The sequence below is a fragment of the Apodemus sylvaticus genome, chromosome 7 (genome assembly GCF_947179515.1).
Source record: "Apodemus sylvaticus chromosome 7, mApoSyl1.1, whole genome shotgun sequence".
NCBI classification, from domain to species: domain Eukaryota; kingdom Metazoa; phylum Chordata; class Mammalia; order Rodentia; family Muridae; genus Apodemus; species Apodemus sylvaticus.
This window is the reverse complement of record NC_067478.1, coordinates 56,206,854-56,219,164: the sequence shown is the minus strand read 5'-3', so window position 1 is coordinate 56,219,164 and position 12,311 is coordinate 56,206,854. Positions and strand designations below refer to the sequence as shown.

The 12,311-nt window shown below is 45.8% G+C and overlaps 1 protein-coding gene across 1 annotated transcript in view; it reads left to right on the top strand.

Annotated features, from left to right (window-relative positions):
- Window positions 1-12,311, top strand: part of Prtg (protogenin) — a 102,748-nt gene that overhangs the window by 80,668 nt on the left and 9,769 nt on the right. Inside the window, exons 12-17 of the mRNA XM_052187822.1 lie at window positions 683-778; window positions 1,651-1,837; window positions 2,075-2,202; window positions 3,499-3,669; window positions 9,839-10,021; window positions 11,185-11,305. Coding sequence (XP_052043782.1) covers window positions 683-778; window positions 1,651-1,837; window positions 2,075-2,202; window positions 3,499-3,669; window positions 9,839-10,021; window positions 11,185-11,305 — 886 coding nt within the window. The remainder of the gene's footprint in view (window positions 1-682; window positions 779-1,650; window positions 1,838-2,074; window positions 2,203-3,498; window positions 3,670-9,838; window positions 10,022-11,184; window positions 11,306-12,311) is intronic.

Here is a 12,311-nt window from a genome sequence, read left to right as displayed (position 1 = left end):
ATATAATATAATCACCTCATGAAAATGTACCTGCATAAAATAACGTCTGGGGACCTGTGATGGAGGGGAAACTGAGGCAGGACAGGATAGAACTCCAAACCAGCCTGGACTGTGTGGGGAATTTAAATCTAACCTGGAGTACATAATGAATGTAAATAAATAAGGCCAGTGAGATGTCTCGACAGGTAAAGTGGCTTTTCACCAAGCCTGATGAATGGATTTGCAGAACCCAGAATGGCAAGAGAGGCCTCGACTCTCAGAGTGGTGTGTGTGTGTGTGTGTGAGAGAGAGAGAGAGAGAGAGAGAGAGAGAGAGCGTGCCCACATGTGGACATACGAACATGAACAATGAAGAAATGAGATGCACTTTAAATATTTTTAGGGAAAATAAAGATAAATTTTTTAATGAAAATTTGGTTATTTGAAGAGTCGTGTTTGCCGGGTAGTTTGAAATTTGGTTAAGCTTTGAAATTTGGTTAAGCGCATTAACTTTAAGGATAATTAGTCCCAGGGGCTGTGAGTGTCACTGCAGATAGCAAACAGGAAGAGCCTGGGGGTAAGGGGGAAGAAAGGCTCCTTGTTCTGAGAACTGCCACCTTTGAAGGGTGCTCATCCCAAACCTGCAGTTCTGCCAAGCTTGCCAGAGGGCTGGTCCGAATCACTGCTGCTGGTCTCCTTTCTAGACCCCAGAAGAAAATACCACGTGAGGCTCCTGGCTTACAACAACTTGGAAGACGGCTACCAGGCCGACCAGACCGTCAGCACTCCCGGATGCGTGTGTGAGTGATGGCCACACAGCTTCTGTTGTGTCACAGCCCCACCCACCCTCCCTCTAACCCTTTCTTCGAAATTCAGTTTCTCTACCACTTGAAGACTGGGTGTGTGTGGGGGGGTGTAATTTCTTTATATCCTCTAAGCTGCTGGGCACATCTTGAATGAGGGGGTACTTAGTAAAAGTGGGGTGTTTAACTCTAAGTGCCTTCCTCTTCTCTGCCTTTCCCCTGAGGCCAGTGCTTCTAATGGTGGCTGCATGTTGTGCTTCTAGCTCTGGCTTTTCAATCTGGTTTGTTGTTGCTATTGGGGATTTTTGTTTGGGCAGAGGGGATTGTAGGTTTTTTTTTTTTTTTTTGCATTTTTTGACACTGGATCTCACTGTGTTGCCCTGGCTGTCCTGGAACTTGTTATGTAGACCAGGCTGGCCTTGAACTCAGAAATCAACCTGCCTCAGCCTTCTGCGATTAAAGGCATCTGCCACCACACAGGACTAGTTTGGTTTGGTTTTTCAAAACAGACTCTCACTGTGTAACTCTGGCTTTTCTAGAACTCACAATGTAGGCTGGCCTCTGCCATCCCAGTGGTGGGATTAAAGACCTGTGCTACTATGACTGTCTAGAACTATTGTTTTTCAATACTCAGTCAAGCGTTTGATGCCTTATGCAACTCACAGAGGAGTTTGTTAATTTGAGTAATTTGGGGATAGACCACTATAAGACTGGGTTATATTGAGTGAGTGAGTCAGAGATAGACCACTAAGAGACTGGTGGGAGAAAGTCCTCAGAGCTCCCTACAGCAGAGTCCTCTCCTTTTCCATTACACTGATCTGATCTGCAGCTCTAAGCCTTGCAGTAAGTTCCTGTTGCATTTCTCATAGCTGTTCGTGATCGCATGGTCCCTCCGCCACCGCCGCCCCACCACCTCTATGCGAAGGCTAACACCTCCTCTTCCATCTTCCTGCACTGGAGGAGGCCTGCGTTCACCACTGCCCAAGTCATTAACTACACCATCCGCTGCAACCCCGTTGGCCTGCAGAACGCCTCTCTGGTTCTCTACCTGCAAACGTATGTAGCTTGTCTTTGTGGGTTTTTCCTTCAAGGTCCTGGCTGCTCCTTAGCGACGTGGGCTCAGCATGGGCTTCAGCACACGTTTCAGAGCTGATAATCTAAAATGTCTGAAGGTTCCATTCCCGTTGCCCATTCGGTTCTGAACACTGTACGTCCTTGGTGTGAATCGATGCGCGACTATTGGAGATCTGTTACCGGTGTTAATCACCCCTTACTCTTTCTTCATCACCGCAGATCAGAAACCCACATGCTGGTTCAAGGACTAGAACCAAACACCAAGTATGAATTTGCTGTCCGCCTGCACGTGGGTCAGCTCTCCAGTCCCTGGAGTCCCGTGGTCTACCATTCCACACTGCCAGAAGGTAGGGGCCGCAGCCTCCCTGTGGAGTTTATCCGTTAAATGGTATGGCTTATTTTAGTGTTGTTGTTTGATTTATTTTTTTTAAGATTTATTTATTTATTGTATGTGAACACACTGTTGCTATCTTCAGACACTAGAAAAGAGCATCGGGTCCCATCAGGTGGGTTCACCATATGCCACTTTGAGGGCTGCACTGTCCTAAACACCAACCAGCTGATATGTGCTTCTTTGTCTTCCTACATTTTGGATTTTTTTTTTTTTTTTACTATATTTAAGGTGTTGTCTTCCCTTCTATGAAAACTAAAAGTGCAGACTTTAAGTTCTGTACCTTCTCGGGGCTCCTCTTTAATTTTTTTTTTCCAGTCAGCCATGATGCTCAAGTCTTAGCTCAGCTCACTGAAAATGGAAGAAACTCGGTTATGTCCTTAGGAACTGGGCCCTCAACCCCTTCTCCCGCCGGTGGCAGCCTGACGCTACATCTGGTGCCGGCTCTGAGTCCCGTGGCTCTGCTGTCCCTAGATCTGCTGTGCTTTTGACAATTTCCCACAAAAGCACAGTGCCAAACCCGTCTCTTCATCCTCTGAGCTCTCGTTAAACATGGAGTCAGCTGGGATCTCGCTAATGTTCTGTGAACACACCGACTCCTGGTGTCTTGGGGATGAATGCTTTCGTCTCAGGAGCATCAGCCTTCTGATCAGGTTATTGTTCTGAACATCTTAGTAGGAGCCGGTGTAGAGTTGACACCTGTGGAACTTTCTCTGGTGAACGGATGAAACAACAAACTGCACTTCCTTCCCTTCCCTTCTGTGCCAGGAAATGTTTCCATGGCCTTGTTGTATGCTCGGCAAGTCCCCCACTTCCATAAGCCATTCCAGTCGGTTTAACGTTTACATTTCAAAAGTTCTAAAAGTCTTATCCTTTAGACGAGTACACGCAACCTCTTTGTGATTTAAAAAAAGACAAGTGTTTTAAACCAGAAAGTAAGTTAAGATTGGAGACATAGCTCAATGGTTAAAGCTCTTGGTGATTTCCCGGCATGCACAAAGGCCTCAGGTCAATCCCAGCATCACAAATACCTGATAGAATGGTGTGTGCCAGACCCTGGCTCTCGGGAGGTGGAGGCAGAAAGGTCACATATTGAAGGCCGGTCTCTGCTATTCCCTTTTATTACAGAGAATGAACCTCAGAAAAGCAGTAGTTCTGGTTGTTCAGACTCCTCCGTCTTTGTCATTCAGCGCTGGGATGATCGTAGCCCCCCTAACCCTGCTCATCCACCGTAACCCTTCTGTTCCTGCAGCACCCACAGGCCCCCCAGTCGGGGTGAAGGTGACCCTGATAGAAGACGACACTGCCCTTGTTTCCTGGAAACCCCCAGATGGCCCAGAGACAGTGGTGACACGCTATACCATCTTGTACGCTTCCAGGAAGGCCTGGATTGCAGGCGAGTGGCAGGTCCTTCACCGAGAAGGTGAGTGTGCTACTGAGGACAGTAAGTGACCACTGTCACAGGGGAGACCAAGGGCACTGATATGGAGTCCACACTGTAATTACATCCGTATGTAGAAAGTGATAAATTGTTACTGGGTTTTTAGTTTTGTTCAAAGGGCATTGGCAAGGCATATGTCTGTTTAGCGTAATTACTTTGTTTATTGTATGTGTGTGAGTGCAGACATGCGTGTGCCTCGGTGCACATATCAAGCAGAGGACTGCCTGCAGGAGATGGTCCTCCCCTTCCACACCGTTCAGGCCGATCTTGCTTGGTTTTGCTTCTGCATTCTTCGAGATGGTTGACCCAAGAACTTCCAGGCCTGTTGCCACCCCCCATCTCGCTGTGGGAGTGCTGGGGTTACAGATGCTGCAGCCACATCCAGCCGTTGGCATAGGTTCTAAGCTGTCAGGGTTGCTTAGTAAGCACCTTTGCCTGCGGAGCCATCTTGCTGGCCCCAGGTTTGTTTTTTTTCTTTTAGTTACAGAGAAAATTTGATTAAGTCTTAAGAACACGGTTTTAAGATTTTTAAACATTGGTCTGTTTTTGGCTAAGGAATACTAAATTACCAAAGTCTTAATATTCTTGCCGAATGCTTTTAGCGTTATATTCTTTCGTCTCCATCTGGACACGTTCCATATGGCAGTTTATTTAGATGGGGAGTCTGAAGTGTTATTTCAGCATGCCCTTAATTCACACATGCTGGAAAAGGAATGTTTGCCAAGCAGCTATAACTTTAAGGCTTCAGGGGTGGTAGTCCACATCTGGAATCCTGGCACTTTTGAGATGAGGAAAAAAAATTCCAATCTTGTGGTTAACCTATGCTCATGGGGGTAGGGTGGGGGACAAAAACTTAGGGGTTGTAATTTTTTTTCTTTTTTAAAAAATATTTTATTCATTTGATTGGTTTGGTTTGGTTTGGTTTTTCAAGATAGGTTTTTTCTACATAGCCTTGGCTGTCCTGGAACTTACTCTGTAGACCAAGCTAGCCTGAACTCACAGAGATCCACCTTCCTCTGCCTCCTAAGTGCTGGGATTAAAGGCATGTACCACCACTGTCTACCTATTTTTAAAGTTTTTAAAATTTATTTTGAATTATGTATGACTGTGGGTCTGTGCTATGAGTGCAGTTCCTTACATAGGCCAGAAGAGGGCATCAGATCTCTTAGAAATGAAGTTTTTGAGCTACCACGGGGGTGCTGGGAATGGAACCCAGGACCTCTGCAAGGACAGCCTGTGCTCTTAACTGCAGAGCCTTCTCCGGCCTCGTAAGCAGAAATTGGGATGGTTAGGGATCCATGTTTTCTGTTCTAACCAGCCCAACCCTAATCAGACGTGGTCACACTTGATGACAAACATCTTTAACCTCTTTGCCACTTTCCAGGCCCTATCATATGTTTTCCATTGGATTTTATTTTACCTTTATTTCTGTCTGTGTCTCTGCCACGTGTGTGCAGTGCTTGCAGAGGCCAGGGGAGGACACTGAGTCCCCCAGAGCTGAAGTGTCCAGCAGTTGTGGGCTGCCTGATATGGCTGCCTGGGACCTCTAGAACAGCAATGTTTTTAACCGATGAGCCCTCTCTCTCTAGCCCCTACCACAATTCTGTTTCATGCTCTTGATTCCAAGATGGTTTATTGACACAACACTTGACCAAATGACAAATCTGACTTAATGGGGTTCCATGAATATTAATAAGGAGTCCCTAGAGCACCTGGTTTTAAATTGTTCCTTCTTACCTTCCTAAAAGGAAACAAGAATTTCCTCTCCCTGTTTTCAAATTGACCTGTTCAGGGGTTTAGAAAAGCGCTCAGAAATGAATATCTTACCTCATTTCTGGCTCCCTGGAGACGCGGGCGGTAATTGCAGGCTTTCACAGCTGTGCGAACCTTCCTAACTACGCAATTGTGTGCAGGAAAACACGATCTGTTTGCCTCTTGGTGAGATTTTCAGGAACATCTTGTGAGAAGCTTTTGCCGTGTGTTAAGTGCAGAGAGCTTAGCTAATGCCCTGGCTCAGAAAGAATAAGTAAATAGTGTAAGAAAAAGCAATAGAGTCCTGTTTTTGAGAGAGAAAATATGAAGGAATCAGCTTACCTACAATTACTTAAAAAGCAAGGAGAAGCACAGCTTGGGATAGAGAATAACTTAAAATGGAAAACTGTCTTTTGTATCTTAACACAGCAGTTTTAGGACAGTGGGAGCATAAAAAAATGGGGAAATAAGGATTTCATCATGTCTGATAATATTTATCTCTTCACTTTTTTCAAGACAGGTTTTCTCTGTATATATCTCTCTAGCTGTGAACTAGCTCTGTAGACCAGCCTGGCCGTGAATTCAGATCTGCCCAGCAGATAATCTTTAATACGTGCAGATTTATACATATTTATGTTCATGTTGAATACCAAAGTAGACCAAAAATTTAACTTTTTTTTTGAGAACCAAGATACTCGTAATGGTGGGATGGCAAGATGGACCATCAGGTGAAGGAACTTGCCACTAAAGATGACCATGAAAACCCACAGGGCAGAAGGAAAGAACAGTCCTCCAAGCTGACCTCTGACTCCTACCCACAAGCTTCATGTGCTCATGGGGAAATAGTGTTACACCATTTTCTTTCTGTGTGTGTGTCTGAAATCATTTTTAATGGACAGGAAGAATGTGTATACATATACTGTGGATTTACTTACAAAATTTAACTTAATTGGTCTGGGGCTGGAGCTCAGCTGGTGGAGTGCTGGCCTGGCACGATTCCCTGGGTTTAATTCTTAGCACTGAATAAAACTGGTTGTGATCGTGCGTGACTCTCTCTCAGCAATTGAGCTGTGGAGGCAAGAGGGTCAGGAGATCAGGGTCAGCCTTGCCTACGTATATGTCTGTGTGAGGGTGTCAGATCTCGGAGTTACAGACAACTGTGAGTTGCCATGTGGTGGTTGTTGGGAATCGAACCCCGAACCTCTGGAAGAGCATTCAGTGCTCTTAACCAATGATCCGTTTCTCCAGCCCAACAAAACATTTTTTTTAATGAAATGAAAATGTTGATCCTGGTCGTGATAAGTTTTGCCAAGCATTTTTAAAAAGTTGAATGTATTTAATGATAGAATGGGAGTTTTATTTTTATCTCTACTTATGAAGAAATTGGATTGATCCCCTGGCTAATTTTAACTTGTCACAGTACATCTTTGTTTTGTAATGTGTCTGCCTACATCTAAGGTACACAGTACAGACTCTTCCTGCTTCTAAACAGGGCTTCTTGTTTATTTAGCAGTTGCGTTGCTCAAGTAACTCCCACTCTCTTCAGGCCAACTTGAAACCAGAGAACATGAAAACAAGTCCTGCTAGGGCTTCTGGCACTGCCGCAGGTGGCTGGGCCAGCTCACACTGAGTGACCTGCAGTGTGGCCTCTGGTTCAGGGTCTCACCTGTAGGATGGCCCACACAGCCCTTGCTTAGTGAGGTACACCCTAGTAAGTGCTCTGGGAAAGCCAACCCTGACTTTGTAGTTGACTGCAGCAAACCCTCGTGGGCTTTCTGGAGCTGCTGTGGGTCCCTTCAGCATCTGGAGAAAAGGAGGACACTCCCTCCCCACACCAGGAAAGCTAGATGTCCCTGTGCCCTGTGCAGTGCCCAGGACAGCTTTGTGGTTGACTTTCTTAAAGGGCAGTACTTCAAAAGCAGAAGGAAACAGCAAGGTTCAAATGGGAATTCTGTGTCCGTCACAGAGAAGTCACTCAACAGATGCTACACATCTGTGAATCCAAATGATGATTACCTTTGGAGAGAAACAGATCTCAGGCAGATAAGCACGGATATCTTCTTAAAACATTTTTATTTATTTTTGTTTTTCTTTTTTTTCCGTTTGGTTTTTTTTTAGATTTGGTTTTATCGAGACAGGGTTTCTCTGTGTAGCCCTGGCTGTCCTGGAACTCACTCTGTAGACCAGGCTGGCCTCGAACTCAGAAATCCACCTGCCTCTGCCTCCCAGAGTGCTGGGATTACAGGCGTGCGCCACCACCGCCCGGCAACATTTTTATTTATTTAGTGCAAGGGGGAGAGGGGTTGTAGACGCCACAGTGGACGTCAGAGGACAACCTGTGGGGAGCTAGTTTTCTTTCCACCATGTGGGTCCCAGAGATCAAAGTCAGCTTATCAGGCCTGGTGGAAGTGTTCCTAGCTGTGGAGCACCTTGCTGGCCTGGTCGGTCACCTTGAAGGTTAACCTGGCTTGAGGTGATGGCTCAGTGGGTAAGACACTGGCCACCAAGTCTGAAGACCTGAGTTCAGGGCCTGCAACCCACGTGGTGGCAGAAGGGAAGACGCTGCCAGCCTCCCTCCGAGCCCCACGCCCATGCCAGCGTGAGCACAGCCACACACATACAGCGCATGCTCAACAGCAACATAATGAAATGCTTTAAGAAGAGTTAGCCTGTGAGGGGTCACCAGCCTCGGTGGTTCCCATGGAAACCTGTGCTTTTGTTTTAGAAACATGATAATCAGCTGCTAAAATGTACATTCAACATTTGGAAAATATTTGTGTTCTCTCTTGTTTAAAAATGTTTGGTTTTGGTTTTGTTTGTCCAAGATGGGCTTTGTCTTGAAGCCCTGGCTGTCCTGGAATTCATTTTGTAGACCAGGTTGGCCTCAAACTCATAGAGATCCACTGGCCTCTGCCTCTGGAGTGCTGGAACTAAAGATATACGCCACCATGCCCAGCTAAACTTATCTTTAATTGTGTGTGTGTGTGTGTGTGTGTGTGTGTGTGTGTGTGTGTGTGTGCGCGCGCGTCTTTGTCAGGGATGTGCACATGAGTGCGGGTGTTTATAGAGACCAGAGGCTCTGGTCCCCAGAGCTGGAGTGACAGAGCTCTGAGCCAGCTAGCATGGGTGCTGGCGATTTAGCTTAGTTCTCTGCGTAAGCAGTACAAGCTCTTAACTGTTGAGCCATTTCTCCAGCCCCTGTCCTGTTAGGGAACCTGATCCCCTAAAATAGCACGGATCCCCTAAAATAGCACTCAGTTACTTAGGGTAACAATTACAATTGAGAAAGAAAAATTGGTCTTACTCTGGGATTTTTTTTTTCTTACACTGGACTTTTAATCATAAGCATTGATCCAGGCAGATTACCTGTGCCTTTTTCTGTGTGCTATGAAATGTCCATAATTAAATGTTCTTAATGTCATTTGTATATAAGGAGTAAAACATTATATAGGCATATATAGTATAAATAAACAGCATAAAACAAGCCTACGTACATTCTAAATACATGCATAGATGCAAACACAACTTTATGCTGTGTTTAGAGACTTCCTTCTAAGGGCTGGAGATGGCTCAGGGGTTAAGACATACTGTTCTTCAGAAGATCTGAGTTCAGGGTCCAGAACCTACATCGGGGCTGCTGCTCATAACTGCCTGTAACGCCAGCTCTGGGAGACTGGTGCCCCTCCAGTGTCTGTGGGCCTGCATTCACGCCCACCTACCCTATCTCCACGCACATAGTCACATCACTGAAAAGAAAACTCAGCCAACAAAAGCCTCCACCTAAAATACCATCTTAGAGGCCTTTATGGGACGTTTATATACGTATCGGACAAGGTTAAATAAGAAAGCATTAAGATATGAAAGTGCTTGTGGCAAATTTGTTTTGGGAATGTGGAATGTAGCTGGTAGCAGAGTGCTTCCTTAGCATGCACGGGGACCTGGGTTCAACCTAGCACCATACTGAACCAAAAAAAAAAAAAAGCTTTTGAAAAAGCAAATAATCAAAAATCTGTGTTCATACATTTGTATATATACATAAATAAAATGTCAGCACTGGGATTATCAATGTATTTATATCTCTGTTTTCCCAATGACCCACAATGAAAATGATCACTGTTATAATCAGAAAAAAGATTTTTAAAGATTTGCTTCTATTTTTATTTATGTGTATATGCGTGCCGTATGGTCGGGGGAGACTGTGGTGTCCAGAAGAGGTCAGTAGATCCCTTGGTGCTGGGAATCTTCTGGAAGATCAACAGACACTCTTAGTGGCTGAGCCGTCTCTCCAGACTCCCCTGGGGGAAAAATCTTTTTTAATTTATCCTCAGAAATATACGCCTTAAATGCAGGCTCATGTTTGCATGGCTGTAAACATTTACTTCATTTGTGATGTTTCTAGGGGCAGTAACCATGGCGCTGCTGGAGAACCTGGTGGCGGGGAATGTGTACATTGTCAAGATAGCTGCGTCCAACGAGGTGGGAGAAGGGCCCTTTTCAAATTCCGTGGAACTGGCCGTCCTCCCCAAGGATGCTTCCGAATCCAACCAGAGGCCCAAGCGTTTGGATTCTTCTGATGCCAAAGGTCTGGATGCTGCCACAGTCACTGGTGGTTTTATTCCTCAGTCTTGATTTCAGCTCCCACAGTCGCCACCCCCTGAACCTGCACTTGGTGGGGTTGTGGGTTGCAGGACTGCCTGGCTGTCTTCTGTGGTCCTAGAAGGCAGAAGGAAAATCACCTGAGTGAACTTTCAGCTCCCAGACCACCGTGCTCCCAGTTGTTTCCCCGGCTGCGGAGCCACAGGGCTGGATGAGCCACAGGCTGGTGGGTGGAAACATCCTGGGAGGTTCTGAGGAAATGAGCAGCAGAGGTGCCTGTGGTACTGTGGCTGGGAGGAGCCTGGCTTTCATTAAGAAAAAGCTTTCCCAGACAGAAGATGGTTTTTATCTAGAAAAACAGTTGGGGTGAAGAGTGGCTAAGCCCTCACCCACCTTGCCCCCGGGCCCTGGGGTCCAGGACTAGACACCTCGTGCTGTGTCTCTGTGAAGTGAAGAGCAGCTGTAACTAGTCTGAGAGCCCCAGGATAGTCAGTGGCTAGTGTGGAAGAAGTCAAGAAAAGCGGCGAAGGAGGTAACCGCAATAGCCACCGTACGATCAGGGAAGAGGAGAGCACCGTTGTCCTTCCTTGTCATTTGCACAGAGGCTAGAGAGATGACTCTTCAGTTAAGAGTGGTCACAGCCGGCTGGGAGGCAGAGGCAGGCGGATTTCTGAGTTCCAGGACAGCCAAGGCTATACAGAGAAACCCTGTCTCGAAAAAACCAAATCCCCCCCCCCCAAAAAAAGAGTGCTCACAGCCTTTACAGGGGAGCAGAGTTTGGTCCCCAGCATCAGAGAGACCTGACACCACCTTCTGGTCTCTGTGGGCACTGCACCCCTGTGTGCTTATACTCAGACTATGCATAAATTAACAATAAAATGAATCTTTAAAATTAAATAAATTCTAGATTAGTGTTCCTTATTTGATGATACAGTAGTATCTGTCTATTATGGTCTTGATATTCAATATTGGAAAATGAATTGCCTTACGTAATCATTGGCAAAAATCAATTCATGACTTTTCTGCTTAGATTTAGTATCAAAACTTTCCCTATGAGATAAAGGCAAATTACAGAAAAGCAACTCTCTGAACTATGTATTTGGAATGCAGTTCTTTTCGTCTGACAAAGTAAACCTGCTCTCATTCTAGTTTATTCAGGCTATTACCATCTGGACCAGAAGTCAATGACGGGAATCGCAGTGGGTGTTGGCATAGCCTTGACCTGTATCCTGGTCTGTGTCCTCATCCTGATATACCGAAGCAAAGCCAGGTGCGTTTCCCTTGTCGTGGATGCTGGGGCAGGGCCTGGGGATCACAAGTATAGTATTTGCTGTGCTGAGTGTGAGAACCAAAGATCCCAGAAGCTACAGTGATGCCAGGTGGGCGTGGTGCCAGCCTTTCATCCCAGCTTTCAAGACACAAAGGGGGCAAAGTCCCTGCAGCTCAATAAACCAGTCTAATAGAAATGATGAGCTCCAGGTTCACTGAGAGACCTCGTCTCAAATGTAAGGTGGGAAGGGACTGAGAAAGACCCCTCAGCTCTCTGCCTCATGCGTGCAAACACACATGCATCACACACACACACACACACACACACACAGAGAGGGGGGGGCTGTAATGGTTAAAAATATTTAAATGACAGCAGCTGCAGGAAACAAATTGAAATCAAGTCCCTTGTAGCATAACTGGGTATTTTTCTCCTTAAAATGAATGCTGTGTTATGGGGTTTTTAGAGCTTGGAATGTGCTGAATTTATACTGGGATCATTTTCCAGCCATTTGAGGAAAAAAATGCTGTGCCAATAAAAATCCCTAAATGAGGATTTGGTTTCTGCATCTCTGTGTCATCCTGAGAGATTGGCTTTTGCTTTTGTGTCCATTTAAATGGCACACTTTATCCAGCACGCCCCTTCCCCCAGAAGATTCCTTAGGAGTTCATGTCTAAGTGGTGGCACCAGCTTTGCCTCAGTCACCAGGAGAGGCACAGAGCGAGTGGCTGGGATCACAGACAGCAGTGAGGCTAGTGAAGTAGATAGGGATGTGTTAGCTCTGGGCTGTCAGCCCATCAAACACTGCAACAGTGAGTGAAGTTAAAGATCTCCTATTGAATTACCAAAGTTTTTGACACAGGCATTCAGGAACCCCATTGTTTTAAAACCTGTGGGCTAAAGAGCTAGCTCAGTTAGTAGACTACTCTGCTAGTGTCATGAAGCCCTGGTGCAATCTTCAGCACTCCGTAAAGCCAGCTGTGCTTTTATGTGCCTCTCGTGGTAGTGC